General features: G+C 39.6%; 1 protein-coding gene across 1 annotated transcript in view; it reads left to right on the forward strand.

Moving 5' to 3' along the window:
- The window catches only part of LOC150083026 (DNA-dependent protein kinase catalytic subunit-like), a 387,849-nt gene that overhangs the window by 181,525 nt on the left and 186,945 nt on the right, over positions 1–19,379 (forward strand). Inside the window, exon 13 of the mRNA XM_090378359.1 lies at positions 13,454–13,519. Within this exon, the coding sequence (XP_090234485.1) occupies positions 13,454–13,519 (66 nt within the window). The remainder of the gene's footprint in view (positions 1–13,453; positions 13,520–19,379) is intronic.

The raw sequence follows: 19,379 nt of genomic DNA on the forward strand, positions 1-19,379 counted from the left end.
GAGGTGCATGTCGGCCAGTTCAACGTTTGAATACTCGTCAATCCTACTGCCTCGGGAACTGGTTCACAAATGCTGACTTCCAGCAGGATCGCTGTTCACGCGACCTCCCGTTCAACATCCTCTACCGCATGACGAAGGCATTTTGGAGATAAAACTTTTCAAAATATTTATTTGTTCTTATTTTGACCTTATTGTTCAATATCACAGTGAAATTACAGTTCATCCTACTATAACGCACACAACATTTAAGGGCACAAAAGGTGATATAGTTATACAAGTTGGCACTAATGATATCAAGAGTAGGAGACCGGCAGAATTACTTAACAAGTACAGGTCACTGTTGAAAAAAAGCCGTGAATTAGGGTTGAATTTGAAAGTGTCTGCAATTCTGCCCAGACACGATAAGAGGCAGTATATGATGAGAGCCCTGTCGATCAATTCGGCCCTCGAAAGATTGTGCAAGGCTCGAGGGGTAGAATTTTTTTCAGCCTGGTCTGTGCTTGTTAATAGGAGAGACTGATTCTACAGGGATGGGATACACTTAAAGATAAAGGGTGCAAGAATGTTTGCTGATGCTATCGAGGCAGTGTTAGGTGGGTCAGAAAACTGCTAGCTTGGGGGGAGACAAAGACTAATAGATTAACAGTAGCCACCGGCAGAGGTGAAAGAGATTCTTGCACTGCTTCTATTGGAATGAGCAGAAGCCTGAAAAACAAGATGCAGGATATTTCAGAGACTGCTGGAAGTCATTGCGGTACAAGTAAACACATGGGTTGTGTTAGGGTAGCTAAGAAAAAGAACAGGTGCATGTATACACGCAAGTATACAGGTGCATGTATACTTGCGAGTACACCAATGCTAGGAGTTTAGTAAATAAATTTGATGAATTTGAGGTATTGTTCAAAACATCAAAGGCAGATATTGTTGGGATATCAGAGACGTGGTGTCACACAGATATAAGGAATGCAGAACTGGAATTTGGGGAGTACAACGTCTACAGAAAGGATAGACAGGATAGGAAGGGAGGAGGGGTTATGCTATTAGTTAAGAAACATAAAATCCAAGGAAGTGAAGCCAGTCGACATCGATGGACAGGGCAGTGTCGAGTCAGTTTGGTGTGACATAAGAATAGGTAAATCAAAATTGAGAGTAGGAGTGTGCTATAGGCCTAATGACTCTGATGAGTATAATAAGATACTGTACAGGGAAATAGAATGGGCCAGTAAATCAGAGTGTCTTATAATGGGGGATTTTAATTTCCCAGATATTGACTGGAATTTGTGGGTTGGTCACTCACACAGTAGCAAGGCTTTTGTGGATTTATTCGATGATTGTTTTCTACACCAGCATGTTCGGGAGGCAAATAGAGGGAGTAATACTCTTGATCTGATTATCAATAGTGATTCTTCATGCATTAAGAATCTGCAGATAAAGGAACCACTAGGTGGCAGTGATCACAGTGTGCTGAAGTGGGATTTACTCAAGGAGGTAACTACCATCAGAGGTAAAGGGAAGGGTTTTTGCTTTCGTAAAGGCGACTATGATGGTCTGAGACAGTATTTAAATTCTATACAGTGGGACCAACTGATGATGTTGCCAACAGCAAATTAAAAATGGGAAGCATTCAAGGAACTAATCTTGGAAGCTATCAGGCTTTATATACCTACCAAGAAATATTGGTCAAGGTTCAGGCCTAAATGGTTGTCAGATGAACTAATGAGACATATGGCAGAGAAGAAAAATGCATGGGATACATACAAATTAATGGGTGACATGGAAGCCTATGGTAGATATAAGTTGGTCTGAAACCAAGTCACAAAGGAGATTAGGCAGGCAAAGGCAGATTATGAGAAATCCTTGGCAAAGGATGCAAAGAAAAACAGAAAAGAGTTCTTTACCTATTTAAAATCAAGAAGGAAAGGGATGAATCAGATTGGTCCACTGGATGATGGTTCAACAGTTGAGGATCCGGCTCAGGTGGCTAACAATCTAAACAAGTATTTTGCATCTACATTCACACATGAGGAGTTATTCAGAAAGGGGAATGTCGTAGGTGAAGTAAACATTGGCGGTGAGCTAGATGATTTTCTAATAACTGAGAGGAAAGTGGAGGAGAAATTGTTGAGGATAAACATAAAAAAAGGCACCTGGGGTGAATGGGATCTATCCAGTTGTATTAAAGGAGGCAACAACGGAAGTAAGCAAACCCCTAGCCATAATTATGAGAGCTTCTTTGGACTCAGGGGAGGTACCCATAGACTGGAGATGTGCAAATGTAACCCCAATTCACAAAGGAGGATCAAAGGCTGACACAAGTAATTATAGACCTGTTATTTTAACTTCGGTTCCAGGAAAATTAATGGAGGCACTGGTTAAAGAAGCACTGCAGGATCATCTAGACAAGAATTCAGTTATAGCTCAGACACAGCATGGTTTTGTTAAGGGCAGGTTTTGTCTGACCAATTTGATCGGATACTATGATGTAGTCACAAAAAAACTGGATGCAGGGAATAACTTTGATATTATGTATTTGGATCTTAGAAAGGCTTTTGATACTGTTGTGCATGGAAGACTGCTGCACAAATTGGAGCAGTGTGGCATTGGAGGCAAATTGCTGCTATGGATAAAGGGATGGTTGAGTGGCAGAAGACAGAGTGGTAATCAATGGACACTGCTCAACGTGGACTAATGTTATTAGTGGAGTTCCTCAGGGTTCAGTGTTGGATCCATTGTTGTTTTCTGTATTTATAAATGATATTGATGATGGTATATCAAGCTTAATGTCCAAGTTTGCAGATGATACAAAGGTTGGCAGGGTTGTTAAGGACACTACTGATGCTATGCTGCTGCAACAGGATCTGGAAAGGTTGAGTAGATGGTGCTCAGAGGTGGCAAATGAAGTTTAACATTGACAAATGTAAAGTACTACATATGGGAAACAGTAACCCCAGATCAACGTATCAACTCTGTGGTACTACGCTGACAGTGGTAGAGAATGAAAAGGACCTGGGGGTAATTGTGCAGGCAGATATGAAGTTCTCTGAGCAGTGCAGATGAGCTGCAAGAGTAGCTCATGGTGTCTTGTCAATGATATACAGGAATTTTTATTGCAGGGATAGGGATGTGATTATTCCCTTGTATAAGGCATTGGTCAGGCCACAGCTTGAGTACTGTATACAGGTCTGGAGGCCTCATTTCAAGAAGGATGTAGAGCTGCTGGAACGAGTACAGAGAAGGGCAACAAGATTAGTGAATGGGACAAAGGGTTGCTCTTACGAAGAAAGGCTTAAGTTTTGCAAAATACAGTCTGGAGACTAGGCATCAGCGAGGTGATCTGATAGAGGTGTATAAGGCTTTGAATGGCTTGAGCATGCTCAATGCCAATGGGATAATTGAGGAAGGACGGATGTCGGATAGATGTGCGGAAATTTGCCTTGAGCCAGTGGGCAGTTGGTTTGTGGAATAGACTTCCATCACTTGTTGTTGAAGTTGATAGCCTAAACAAATTTAAGGCTCAGCTGGACAGGTATTTCGAACGAACGGAAGGGTGAAATGGGAGTAGTGGTTGTTTTTTTTTTTGTTTTTTTTTGGCTGATGCTGAATAAGCTTGCTTTCTTGCATCATATGCCTCTACTAATGCTAACTTATCTCGGAAACTACTAGGCTTTACATACTAACTAAGAAATATTGTTCAAGGTTTAGGCCTAAGTGGATGTCAGATGAACTAATGAGACATATGGCAGAGAAGAAAAATGCATGGGATACATACAAATTAACACACAACACAGAAGCCTATGATAGATACAAGTTGATCTGTAACAGAGTTACAAAGGAGGTTAGGCAGGCAAAGTCAGATTATGAGAAATCTTTGGCAAGGGATGCAAAGAAAAACAGCAAAGCGTTCTTTACTTATGTAAACTCTAGAAGGAAGGGGATGAATCGGATTGGTCCACTTGTTATCGATGGGTCAACTGTTGATGATCCTGCTGAGATAGCTAACAAACTAAATGAATATTTTGCATCGACATTCATACATCAGGAGTTATTCAGCGAGGGAAATGCCAGAGGTGTATTCAACTCTGGCAGTAAGCTAGAGAATCTTGTAATAACTGACAGTAAATTGGAGGAGAAATTGTTGAAGATAAATACTAGAAAGGCACCTGGGGTGGATGGGATCTATCCAGTTATATTAAAGGAGGCAGCAAAGGAAGTAAGCAAGAACCCTTAGCCATAATTATGAGAGCTTCCTTGGACTCAGGGGAAGTACCCATGGACTGGAGATGTGCAAATGTAACCCCAATTCACAAAGGAGAATCAAAGGGTGACACAAGTAATTATAGACCTGTTAGTTTAACTTCTGTTCCAGTAAAATTAATGTTGGCACTGGTTAAAGAAGCACTGCAGGATCATCTAGACAAGACTTCAGTTATAGCTCAGACACAGCATGGTTTTGTTAAGGGGAAGTCTTGCCTGACCAATTTGATCGGATACTATGATGCAGTCACAAAAGAACTGGATGCGGGGAATAACTTTGATATTATATACTTGGATCTTAGAAAGGCTTTTGATACTGTTGCACATGGAAGACTGCTGCACAAATTGGAGCAGTGTGCCATTGGAGGCAAATTGCTGTTGGATAAAGGGGTGGTTGAGGTGGAGAAGACAGAGTGGTAATCAATGCACACTGCTCATCGTGGACTAATGTTATTAATGGAGTCCCTCAGGGCTCAGTGTTGGGTCCATTATTGTTTTCTGTATTTATAAATGATATTGATGATGGTATATCAAGCTTAATATCCAAGTTTGCAGACGATACGAAGGTTGGCAGGGTTGTCAAGGACACTACTGACACTATGCTACTGCAACAGGATCTGGAAAGGTTGAGCAGATGGGCTGAGAGGTGGCAAATGAAGTTTAACATTGACAAATGTAAAGTACTACATATGGGAAACAGCAACCCCAGAGCAACGTATCAACTCTGTGGTACTACACTGACAGTGGTAGAGAATGAAAGGCACCTGGTGGTGGTTGTGCAGGCAGACATGAAGTTTTCTGAGCAGTGCAGACGGGCTGCAAGAGTAGCTCATGGTGTATTGTCGATGATATATAGGAATTTTTCTAGCAGGGATAAGGAGGTGATTATTCCCTTGTATAAGGCAATGGTCAGACCACACTTGAGTACTGTATACAGGTCTGGAGGCCTCATTTCAAGAAGGATGTAGAGATGCTGGAAAGAGTACAGAGAAGGGCAACAAGATTAGTGAATGGAACAAAGGGGTGCTCTTACGAAGAAAAGCTTAAGTTTTGCAAATTACAGTGTCTGGAGACTAGGCACCAGCGAGGTGATCTGATAGAGGTGTATAAAGCCTTGAATGGTTTGAGCATGCTCAATGCTAATGGGATTCTTCCTCTTGCTCTGAATAATCACCTGAGAGGGCATAAATTCAAATCGAGGAAGGACGGATGTAGGATAGACGTGAGGAAATTTGTCTTTAGCCAGCGGGTGGTTGGGTGGTGGAACAGACTTCCATTCCTTGTTGTGGAAGTTGATAGCCTAAATAAGTTTAAGACTCAGCTGGACAGGTATTTCGAACGAAGAGAGGGGTGAAGTGGAAGTGGTTATTTTTTATTTTTTTTTGGCTGATGCTGCATAAGCTTGCTTTCTTGCATCAAATGCCTCTACTAATGCTAATGCTAATGTTGGCCAGTTTAACGTTTGAATACTCATCCATCCTACTGCCTCGGGAACCGGTTCGCAAATTCTGACTTCCAGTGGGATCGCTGTTCACGCAACCTCCTGTTCAACGTCCTCTACCGCATGACGAAGGCATTTCGGACCCTGCAATGCTATGTGATTCCGATTCATGTTTGTGCCCCCTACATCTCCTGAAAGTTTGTCGCACTGGTAGTGAATCACCCTGTATATAATTATCATATCCACTCTTTAGTGGCCCCTATAATTGAATTTAATTTCTATATTTATTTCCTAATTAGATCAGTGCTTCCCAAACTGGAGTCCACGGACCCCAGTTTGGGAAATGGTGATCTAATTTGGAAAATCTTCTTCACACTTTCTACATACTATATATATAGTATGTAGAAAGTGTGAAGAAGATTTTTTGTTTAATCCTATTGAATCTATGGTATACACGAGATGTGAATTCAACAAGAAGGATAAGAAATGTAGCGATATATGTTAGGATGAAGTGACCAAAAAGGGACCGATAGCTGGCAAAAACTTGAAATATAAAATGAAAAGACGACCCAAAATAAGATTACATTGCAGTGTTTTTCGCAATTTCAGTGTCTTCATCAGAGGCCATCCACTGAATTCATGAGAAAGACTGCAATGTTCTTGCTTCTGTTTCCGACATGTTTTGTATGCTATGCTGCACATGTGCTGTAGACATGTGTTATGAACGAATTTTGAAATTTTGCGGCAAGAATATGTTTTAATCAATTGTGCCAATAAATGTAATTATATTATGTACAGCATACAGATCGTGGATGACCTTACAGAAGAAAGTAAAAGAATTGGAAAAAAAACCTGAAGTAATGATATCAGAATGTAGAAATAGTCAGTAAGAAAGGAACTTGCCATTACCTTTTAAGACTGAAAATGACCAAATGACCATGATGGCGGCATGCCATTATGTTTATGTATAGGTATGCTAGTGATTCCTAGCATTAGAAAATTGTATGGAAAAAAAAAATTGCATGGTGTGGTGTCTTAGGCTAGTTCTACTAGCCTACAGACACCATACCACACCACAATTCCTAATTCTTATTACTGTGAGCCATTAGCTTATTGAACACAATATGCCGGATACTACCTTCTTACTTTATTATTATTAGCTATATGGTGCAATGAAGCCTGAGGCTTATGCTGCATCAGCCAAAAAAGAGAGAGAGAGAGAGAGAGAGAGAGAGAGAGAGAGAGAGAGAGAAGTAGAAGGGAATCACCAAGAAAGAGAAGAATGATAATATTTACCCAATCTATTTTTTCCCCTTAACAAAGTTTAGCTGCTTTTCACCATTACTTTGTAAGCTATTATATCTCTCAACTATCGCTAGCCGGGTGGGTAAAATGCTTGCCTGGCAACCCAAAGGTCGTGGGTTTGAATCCCGCCTCTGGCTTGGATCAAAGTACTGCAAAAACCTTGGGAGGTGCATTATGGCCACAGAAGCTGATGTGCCAACAACTACCAAAAAAAAAAAAAAAAAACCTCTCAGCTATCCTGGGCAGTTTGAGCACCATGTATTTAACAGCGTTCATCACCACATATTGCATTTCAATCTATACATCCAACACCATACAGACACCATATCATGCAATTTTTATTTATTTTTTTTCCGTACCAATTTCTAACACTAGGCAACGCTAAGGTACCTATACATAAATATACTGGCACCCTGCCATCTTGGTTGTTTGGTCATTTTCAGTCTTACAAGGTAACATTAAGTTAGTATTAGTAATGGCTGCATGGTGCAAGAAAGCCTATGGCTTATGCTGCACCAGCCAAAAAAAAAAAAAAAAACAACACAGAATAAAACAGTGATAAAAAAAAAACAACTAATAATTAATAAAAGAAAAGGAAATTAAACCTTATCATCCTATGTGTTTCCCTCATACGAAGGTACTATCCAGATGACCTTTGAATTTCCCCAAACTGTCAGTCTCTACCACCTATGTAGGGAACTTATTCCAGTAATTTATAAAGTTCCTTTCTTCTTGACTATTTCTGCATTCCGATATCATTACTTCAGTTTTTTTTTTTTAATTCTTTTTATTTACATTTATTGGCACAATTGATTAGAATGTATTCTTGCTGCAAAATTTCAAATTTCGTTCTTAACACGTGTCTACAGCACATGTGCAGCATAGCATACAGAACATATCGGAAACAGAAGCAAGGACATTGCCGTCTTTCTCATAATTTCAGTGGATGGCCTCTGATGAAGACACTGAAATTGTGAAAAACACTGCAATGTAATCTTATTTTGAGTCGCCTTTTCATTTCATTTTTTAAGTTTTTGCCAACTATTGGTTCCTTTTTCATATATCTTACTTGGTCACTTCATCCTAACATCATCATCATCATCAGCCATTTTCAATCCACTGCAGGATGAAGGCCTCCCCAGCAACTTTCCAGTTCCTTCTGTTTTGAGCACTGGCCATCCATTTACTACCCACAAACTCATGAATTTCATCTATCCATCTCCGCCTTTGTCTTCCAGGTTTTCTTCTAGCTCCTCTTGGATACCATTCTGTTATTTTTTTAGTCCATCTGTCATCATGTCTTCGAGCTATGTGTCCTGCCCAAGACCATTTTAGTTCTTTAGTTTTGATAAGAATGCCCTTCACAACTGAAGTTTAACCTTGACAAATGCAAAGTACTGCATATGGGTAGAAGTAACCCCAGAGAAATGTACCAACTGTGTGGTACTACACTTATGGTGGTAGAAAATGAAAAAGACCTGGGAATAATTGTGCAGTCAGATATGAAGTTTTCTGAGCAATGCAGACAGGCTGCCAGGGCAGTCATGGGGTTTTGTCAATGATATATAGGAATTTTGCTAGCAGGGAAAAGGAGGTGATTATCCCTCTGTATAAGGCAATGGTCAGGCCACGCCTTGAGTACTGCGTACAGGTCTGGAGGCCTCATTTTAGGAAGGATGTAGATTTGCTTGAGTGTGTACAGAGAAGGGCAACAAGATTGGTGAGGGGAATGAAGGGATCCTCTTACCAAGAGAGGCTTAAGTTCTGAAAATTGCAGTGGCTGGAGACTAGGCACCTGCGCGGTGATCTGATTGAGGTATATAAGGCCTTGAATGGGTTGAGCACACTGAATTCTGATGGGATCCTTCCACTTGTTCAGATTACGAACCTAAGGGGGCATAAATTCAAATTAAGAAAAGACAGAAGTAGAATAGATGTGCAGAAATTTGCCTTTAGCTAGCGGGTGGTTAATTGCTGGAACAAACTTCCATCTGTCGTCGTGGAAGTTGATATGTTGATCTACTCTTAAAAAATCACTCCTTAAATGGTGTGATTTTTTTTTTTTTTTTTTTTTTGTCTAGCTCATACACTTGCTACATAAGCTCATACACTTGCTTTCTTGCATCACATGCCACTACTACTACTTAAGTTTGCTGCCTAATCCATGTGTTTCTCTTCTTATCTAACAGTCTGATTCCAATATCATTCGTTCCATTCTTCGCTGTGTAGTTCTCAGCTTCTCTTCCATTCTTTTGGTGAGTGCCCAAGTTTCGCCTCCATAAGTCATGGTGGGGAGTATACATTGGTTCATTTTTTTACGTTTCAGACAAACTGGGATATTGCTCTTCAGTATGTGACTATATTTAGTCACATACTGAATTAGGGTTGAATTTGAAAGTGTCTGCAATTCTGCCCAGACACGATAGGAGGGAGTATATGATGAGAGCCTTGTCGATCAATTCGGCCCTGGAAAGATTGTGCAAGGCTCAAGGGGTAGAATTTTTTTCAGCCTGGACTGTACTTGTTAACAGGAGAGATTGCTTCTACAGGGATGGGATACACTTAAATAGAAAGGGTGCAAGAATATTTGCTGATGCTATCGAGGCAGTGTTAGGTGGGTCGGAAAACTGCTAGCTTGGGGGGGAGACAAAGACCAATAGATTGACAGTAGCCACTGGCAGAGGTGAAAGAGATTCTTGCACTGCTTCTATTAGAATGAGCAGAAGCCTGAAAAACAAGATGCATGGTATTTCAGAGACTGCTGGGAGCCATTACGGTACAAGTAAACACATGGGTTGTGTTAGGGTAGCTAAGAATAGAAACAGGTGCAGGTATACTTGCGTGTACACCAATGCTAGGAGTTTAGTAAATAAATTTGATGAATTTGAGGTATTGCTCAAAACATCAAAGGCAGATATTGTTGGGATATCAGAGACGTGGTGTCACACAGATATACGGGATGCAGAACTGCAATTTGGGGAGTACAACATCTACAGAAAGGATAGACAGGATAGGAAGGGGGAGGGGTTATGCTATTAGTTAAGAAACACATAAAAACCAAGGAAGTGAAGCCAGTCGACATCGCTGGACAGTGCAGTGTTGAGTCAGTTTGGTGTGACATAAGCATTGGGAGATCAAAATTTAGAGGAGGAGTGTGCTATAGGCCTAATGACTCTGATGAGTATAAGGAACTGTACAGGGAAATAGAGTGGGCCAGTAAATCAGAGAGTCTTATAATGGGAGATTTTAATTTCCCAGATATTGACTGGAATTTGGGGGCTGGTTACTCACACACTAGCAGGGCTTTTGTGGATTTATTGGATGATTGTTTTCTACATCAGCATGTTCGGGAGGCTACTAGAGGGAGCAATACTCTTGATTTGATTATCAGCAGTGATTCTTCATGCATTAAGAATCTGCAGATAAATGAACCACTAGGTGGCAGTGATCACAGTGTGCTGAAGTGGGAGTTACTGAAAGAGGTAACTACCATTAGGGGTAAAGGGAAGGGTTATTGCTTCCGTAAAGGCGACTATGATGGACTGAGACAGTATTTAAATTCTATACAGTGGGACCAACTGATGATGATGTTACCAACAGCAAATTCAAAATGGGAAGCATTCAAAGAACTTATCTTGGAAGCTACTAGGCTTTACATACCAACTAAGAAATATTGTTCAAGGTTTAGGCCAAAATGGATGTCAGATGAACTAATGAGGCATATGGCAGAGAAGAAAAATGCATGGGATACTTACAAATTAACACATGACACAGAAGCCTATGATAGATACAAGTTGATATGCAACCAAGTTACAAAAGAGGTTAGGCAGGCGAAGGCAGATTACGAGAAATCCTTGGCAAGGGATGCAAAGAAAAACAGCAAAGAGTTCTTTACTTATGTAAACTCTAGAAGGAAGGGGATGAATCAGATTGGTCCACTTGATATTGATGGGTCAACTGTTGATGATCCTGCTCAGGTAGCTAACAAACTAAATGAATATTTTGCATCGACATTCACACGTGAGGAGTTATTCAGCAAGGGGAATGCCAGAGGTGTATTGAACTCTAGCAGTCAGCTACAGAATCTTTAAATAACTGGGAGTAAAGTGGAGGAGAAACTGTTGAAGATAAACACAAGAAAGGCACCCAGGGTGGATGGGATCTATCCAGTTATATTAAAGGAGGCAGCAAAGGAAGTAAGCAAACCCTTAGCCATAATTATGAGAGCTTTCTTGGACTCAGGGGAGGTACCCATAGACTGGAAATGTGCAAATGTGACCCCAATTCACAAAGGAGGAGAGGATCAAAGGCTGACACAAGTAATTATAGACCTGTGAGCTTAACTTCTGTTCCAGGAAAATTAATGGAGGCACTGGTTAAAGAAGCACTGCAGGATCATTTAGACAAGACTTCAGTTATAGCTCAGACACAGCATGGTTTTGTTAAGGGGAAGTCTTGCCTGACCAACTTGATTGGATACTATGATGCAGTCACAAAAGAACTGGATGCAGGGAATAACTTTGATATTATATACTTGGATCTTAGAAAGGCTTTTGATACTGTTGCACATGGAAGACTGCTACACAAATTGGAGCAGTGTGACATTGAAGGCAAATTGCTGCTATGGATAAAGGGGTGGTTGAGGGGGAGAAGACAGAGAGTGGTAATCAATGGACACTGCTCATCGTGGACTAATGTTATTAGTGGTGTCCCTCAGGGCTCAGTCCATTATTGTTTTCTGTATTTATAAATGATATTGATGATGGTATATCAAGCTTAATGTCCAAGTTTGCAGATGATACAAAGGTTGGCAGGGTTGTCAAGGACACTACTGACACTATGCTGCTGCAACAGGATCTGGAAAGGTTGAGCAGATGGGCTGAGAGGTGGCAAATGAAGTTTAACATTGACAAATGTAAAGTACTACACATGGGAAACAGCAACCCCAGAGCAACGTATCAACTCTGTGGTACTACACTGACAGTGGTAGAGAATGAAAGGGACTTGGGGGTGATTGTGCAGGCAGATATGAAGTTCTCTGAGCAGTGCAGACGGGCTGCAAGAGTAGCTCATGGAGTATTGTCAGTGATATACAGGAATTTTTCCAGCAGGGATAAGGAGGTGATTATTCCATTGTATAAGGCAATGGTCAGGCCACACCTAGAGTACTGTATACAGGTCTGGAGGCCTCATTTCAAGAAGGATGTAGAGCTGCTGGAACGAGTACAGAGAAGGGCAACAAGATTAGTGAATGGAACAAGGGGGTGCTCTTACGAAGAAAGGCTTAAGTTTTGCAAATTACAGTGTCTGGAGACTAGGCACCAGCGAGGTGATCTGATAGAGGTGTATAAAGCCTTGAATGGTTTAAGCATGCTCAATGCTCAATGCTGATGGGATTCTTCCTCTAGCTCAGAAAAATCACCTGAGAGGGCATAAATTGAAATTGAGGAAAGACAGATGTAGGATAGACGTGCGGAAATTTGCCTTTAGCCAGCGGGTGGTTGGTTGCTGGAACAGACTGCCATCCCTTGTGGTGGAGGTTGATAGCCTAAATAAGTTTAAGGCTCAGCTGGACAGTTATTTTGAACGAACAGAGGGGTGAAGTGGAAGTGGGTTTGTTTTTTTTTTTTTTTTTTGGCTGATGCTGCATAAGCTTGCTTTCTTGCATCAAATGCCTCTACTAATGCTAATGCTATTTCCTGAATGCTATCCATCCAAAATTTATTCTTCTCTTGACTTCCAGCCATTTATCATTATTACAGCTAATAACTTGTCCCAGATAAGTATATGACTGCACCTTTTCAATTACTGCTCCTTCAATCATTATTTCCCTTTCTGTGGCATACTTGTTCATCATTACTTTTGTTTTAGCCATATTCATCTTTAGTCCAAAATCCTTACTAACTTTGCATAACTGATTAAGATTTTCCTCTAATACTTGGGGATCGTGGCCTTATGAGCACAATGTCCATATCGCTACATTTCTTATTCTTTTTTGTCGAATTCAGTTCTTGTGTATACTGTAAATTCAATAGGAATAAACAAAAAATCTTCTTCACACTTTCTACATACTATATATATGTGCTTATGTAGGAGGTCTGCGAACTTTTTTTCATTTTTGAAGGGGTCCGTAGATCTTAGTAGTTTGGAAACCACTGATTTAAATTGTCTATAAATCAGTTAGAAAATAATGTATGCAAGATTTCAGAGACATAGGCAGTACACCCAGAAGTTTAGGTTGAAAATCACTGTTCTGAGCTGGTGTCTTTTTCTTATTATTTTCTCATAGTAATTCAGGCTTTTTCTTAGTGATAAAAAGAAATACAAAATAAGAACAACTAATTTTATGCATAATGTAAGCTGTGCTGCATATTTTTAAAAGTGTAGTTTTGTCTGGGTTTATAAATGAAAGTACAATATTCATTTTAATTGATTTACCTTTTTTGCATTTAGGGTGAATTCATCTTTGAATATATTATGGATCTTCACAAAGAATATTCATTTCCATTGCAGCTCAGTGTAAGTTTATTTATGCAGCCTCTTCTGTGTTAAATCAGTTTGAGTTCTGCATTTTGCAAAATATATAAAATTTTATAACAGAGAGAGTGAGAGTTATAACTTTAGTTTTTGACAAATAATACTTATGAAAAATTAAATATTGTTTACTTTGATTTTATTTACAGTTATTTATTTACTTTTATTTAAAATCAAAATTGTAAAAATTTAAACTATGTTTTATTTAGTTCAATTGCATCATTACTACAGAGCTGAAATTTAAGACAAGCCGAAGTTTGTATGTTAGGCATTATTATTATAAAATCAAATATTGCGAAATCCCTACAAGTTTTCTTCCTCTTATACTTTGAATAAGTAATACTTACCCATTGGGAATGCCTGTTTTATTTATTCTGATCTGAGTACCATCACCCAGATGGCATCGTTTTGATGCTTTTTGACCTCTCATCAATGGGTCGGTGTAAGAGCTGATGACCCAGTGTACCTTTTTGGGATACTAAAGGGGTACATTGGGTCATCAGCCTCAACCCCGGGGGCTCACATCTGGTGAGTATGGGCTTGGCACACCCAGGGTCCTGAGCTGGATATCATCATTCTTCTTTTTCTTGGTGATTCCCTTTTGACTCTCTCTCTCTCTCTCTCTTTTGGGGTAATTCGGTAATTTTTTTTTTTGGCTGGTGCTGCATAAGCCTCAGGCTTCCTTGCACCATATAGCTAATAATAATAATAATAATAATAATAATAATAATATTAGCCTAAGAAGTGTATCTCTTTGGGATACCAACGAGGTACACTTCTTAGGCTAATATGAGATGTTATAATAATGATAAAAAAAAAAAAAATCAGAAACAACAGTCATTCCAGATTTAATCCTGGAGTGGAGGGGGCATATAACATTAGTCCAACCTGAAGAGTAATTATTAATCACAATCTTCTGCTTCCTGCTTTGCAGTGATCCTACAATCTTCATGTTAAAATTTCACCCATGATCCCTATGTTCTGGCATATATAGTATTTGTGCTTATGAAGTTGTATGTCAAATGTGTGCTAAAATCCATATGAATGTTGAAATATGCACTTTATCTTCTGTTATATATTGGTAACACATTGACACTTTCCTAACTCTAAGGAATTTTGGGTTGGAGAAATTCCAGTGTACAACTGAAGGCCAAGTATGAGAAAAATGCTCTCTTTTCACCTCCCTCAAAATTAATGTGTATTTACCATCAACTCCAGTGACCCTAATTGCCTTTAGGTTCAAACATTTCTGATAAACAGTCTTCTATAATTTTGTTATTTTTATTATCACTAATTTTTATTGCTCAGATTCACTTACGTGGCATCTCATTTCTATGACGTATTTTCTCTATGTAAAGATCAAAAGAAAGTGCCAATTCAAGGTTCATCATTGACATCATCTGGGTTACATAAGACTTTTTTTTTACACCCATTACACAAGAGTTTGATCTGATGTAATTAATTTTCTTCTTTGTATTCATATTAATGAAAAACTCCTCTCTTCTTTGCTCTCTTGAGACAGTGATTTCTCATACTTAGACTTTTCCTGCCTAAACTTTTCTGTGGTGTTATTACAGATAAACTTGTTGCTGTTTTAGACTGTAATAATTTAATGTCAAACTGTAGCTTTCCCATGCTATTGTTCTGTTGTATTTTCCAGGTCTATGTTCATCCACCCCAGCATACTTCTCATGCTGCATTTTTAACGTATATGCATCTGTGGTTTCTGTGACTGTTGGTTTAAAGGTATTGAATAATTCTAATGTATACCCTCTCCCTGTGTTAACTGTTGCTAACCTTAACTTAAATGTTAACTCCTTGTGTTCACTTTTAAAGGCATGAAAGGTAATATCATTGTACTTGTGGTCACTAATGATATTAAGAGTAGGAGAGCTGAGGACTTACTTAACAAGTACAGGGAAATGTAGGGAAAAGGTTGCGAATTAGAATTAAATTTGAAAGTTTCGGCAATCCTGCCCAGACACAATAGGAGGGAGTACATGAGAGCGTTATCAATCTGTTCAGTCCTGGAGAGAATGTGCAACACCCACGGGGTACAATTTTTCTCAGCATGATCTCTGCTTGTTAACGAGTGAGGGATAGACTGTTTTTACAGTGATGAGATACATTTAAAAAGAAAGGGTGCAAGAATATTCAATGATGCTATTGAGGCAGCATTAGTTGGATTGGAAAACTGAGATCTTAGAGGGAGGAGAAGATATACAGAATAATAGATTAATGGACTACAATGTACAGGCCGACAAACTTGACCTTTTTCAGTAGACTGAAAGTTGCCATGCTTTTCCCTCCTTTGGAACAGGATTATTGAAGCAAAAGGTATGTGGGTTTTTTTTATAGACTTTCACTTTTCAGCTAGTGAGAAAAGGTTAGCTTGGGTCATAGCACTAATTCGAGATGGATTCAAGCCATTAACTGTGTCCGTAATCTTTATTATATAGTACTGTATACTGAAGATTACTGATCTGTTTTTCGCTTGAATCAGTTCAGAATAGGATCGGTGGCATAAACTGGTCTGACATTCTTTAATGCTCAAATTGAAAATATATTGAAATCCACAATTCTGTAAGCGGAAAATACAACAAAAAATTAATTCCTGAAAGCGGTCTTAACCACTTACAAAGTGGAGTAGAGTGATTAATTGTACAAGACGGTGATCAGGAGAGTGTTTTCTTTTGTATTTACAATTACTGAAGTGTTTTTTTTTTTGATATATCTTTATTTTGGGGTAGTTAAAAAAAGGTCAGATTATTTTACATCACAATTCGGAATTGATTCAAGTGAAAAACGGTGACCATAAGGCATAACATCTGAATACGGTGCTGTGTACCAAAAATATGAACATAATGGCTTGAATATGGCCAGAATTCTATGCATACTTGGTGCAGAATTTTCAATACAGTATTTGTCTAAAACCCCAGGGGCTCACATCTGGTGAGTTTGGGCTTGGCAAACCCAGGATCCTGAGCTGGATATCATCATTTTTCTCTTTCTTGGTGATTCCTTTCTACTTCTCTCACTCTCTCTCTCAGGGTAACTTGGGATTTTTTTTTTTTTTTTTGACTGGTGCAGCATAAGCCTCAGGCTTCCTTGCACCATATGACTATTAATAATAACCTATGCAGTCCCAGTGCTAACATTCTCCTTTGGGGTATGGACTAACACCGAGCTGGAGGATATCACGAGAAAGACAAGGACAATGATGACCAAGAGCCGTCAACACCACCAGTAATCTGCCGTGGATAGACTGACAATTGCCCAGGAAGAAAGAGGAAGGGGCCTGATAGACCTCTTTGAGCAACAGAAGACAGCGATAGTTAACCTGAATTGCTTCCAGAAACACACAGCAGCATTCCACCAGACCATAAGGAAGATAGATAAGTGGTATACCACACTACCTAAGCGAGTAGTCCCCCCACCCCCAACAAGGAGGTACAAACAAAGCTAGAAAGGTGGGCAGAGAAGACACTCCATGGCAGACACTACAATGATCTCCATCAAGATCACATAGATAAAATTGCTTCGAATGCATAGCTCACGAGAGGGATGCTCTTCCCCAAGACCGAAGGACTCATGCTCGCCATCCACGACCAAGTACCCCAGAAACCATAAAAAATACATTGTCAAGGAGCCTGGAGTGTTCCATGACACATGTTGACGATGCTACCTGGCCTCAGAAATGATCCAACACATTACCAGGGGATGCAAGGTGATCACCCAGACTGAGTACACTGATAGACACGACCAGGTAGCCAGGATAATACATCAGAAGCTAGCAAGGAAGTACCAATTGATTGAAGAAAGTATACCCTACTACAAGTACGAACCCCAGGCAGTACTAGACACTCAAACTCACAAGCTATACTGGGACAGCGCCATAATAACGGAGAGGACAATCCCGCACAACAGACCAGACATAACCCTTGTGGACAAGAAGGAAAAGGCTACCAATCTGATTGACATAGCGGTACCTAACACTGGCAACCTGCAGAAAACCCATGGAGGAAAAAATCAGGAAGTACAAGAACCTAAGACAGGAGATCAAAGAGATGTGGTATATGCAACAAGTAATGACCATCCCCAATCATTGTGTCAACCACAGGTATGGTGCCAGAGACCCTATATAACAACATAGCAGCAATAGGCATCTCAGAAAACACCTACGAGGAACTCCAGAAAGTCACAATTCTGAACATCTCTAGAACGTCAGAGAGTTCCTCGACCGACATTAACACTAGACATAACAACAACCACCCTGTATACTTGGGAGCAATACCTGTTATGAGGTGGCATCCCCAATTTCCATCAGGGAGAAATAATATAAGAATAATAATAAAAACTAGAACCACAGGCAGAGGCAAAAATTATTATTTCACTATTTGAAACATGCAGCTTCTATTGAAACATGCAGCAGCCTAGAAAGCAAATTGTCACTGTTTCAACCTCTGTTGTGGGTCATCATGGACCAAGTAAATACATGGGCAAATGGAAGTTTGTTCCAACAATTACCTACCAGCTAGCTGAAGGCAATCGCCCACACATCTATTCTGCAACCATCCTTCCTCAACATCAATTTATGCCCATTCATGAGTGTAATCTCAGCCAAAGGAAAGTTACTGTCAATAATTAGTTTACTGAATCCATTCAAGGCCTTAAACAGCTCAATATGATCTCCCCACAAATTCCCAATCAAAGAAGGGCTTTCATATTTGTGAAGGGAATACAGACTCGGTCCTCCAGATCTACATCTTTCTTAGAGAGGCCTCCAGACCTGTGTACAGTACTCAAGATGTGGCCTAAACATGGCCTTCTACAAAGGGATAATCACCTGCTTGTTCCCTAGCAAAGTTACTGTATATCATTGACAATAACTCCTCTCACCCTTCTGGGTGAGAGGAGTTATTGTCAATGATATACAGTAACTTTGCTAGGGAACAAGCAAAGTTATAAAAAAAAAAGGAACAAGATATAAATAACATATGGGTGTTAATTAAAGAAATAACTCCTCTCACCCTTCTGGGTGAGAGGAGTTATTTCTTTAATTAACACCCATATGTTATTTATATCTTAGGCAGTGCTTCCAGTTGACAAGGGTGGCGAGTGCAATGTTGGGTTAGTTTGGTGTGACCTGAACAGGTGGAAAATAAACAGTAGGAGTGTACGCTTAATCACTGCAATGAGTATAACAGACAACTATACAGAGAAATAGCTAGTAAATCAGCCTGTCTTGTAATGGGGATTTTATCTTTCCATATGTTGATAGGAACTTGTGATTCGATCACTTACACATTAGCAAAACTTTTGTGGATTTATTGGATGATGTTTTACTACAGCAACCTGTTTGAGAGTCAACAAGAGAAAATCTTGATCTGATTAGCAGTAGTAATTCTTCCTGAATTAAGAATCTATAGATAAAAGATCATCTGAGTGATGGTGATCAGTGTTCTGATGTGGGACTTACTTTAGCATTAGCAAAGGTACATGATGCAAGAAAGAAAGCTTATATAGCATCAGCCAAAAAAAAACAAAAACAAAACTCTTATTTCACTCATCCCCTTGCTCCAAATGTTTGTCAAGTTCTGCCTTGAATCTATTTAAACTATCAACTTCTACAACGATAGATGGAAGTTTGTTCCAGCAATCAACCACCCGCTGGATAAAAGCAAACTTCCACACATCTATCCTACAAACGGCTTTCCTCAGTTTGAATTTATGCCCTCTCAGGTGATTATTCCTAGCAAGAGGAAGAATCCCATCCGCATTGAGCATGCTCAAACTATTCAAGGCTTTATACACCTCAATCAGATCATCTCGCAGGTACCTAGTC

This window comes from Mastigoproctus giganteus, chromosome 7 (assembly GCF_048544385.1).
Source record: "Mastigoproctus giganteus isolate SK-2022 chromosome 7, ASM4854438v1, whole genome shotgun sequence".
NCBI lineage: Eukaryota > Metazoa > Arthropoda > Arachnida > Uropygi > Thelyphonidae > Mastigoproctus > Mastigoproctus giganteus.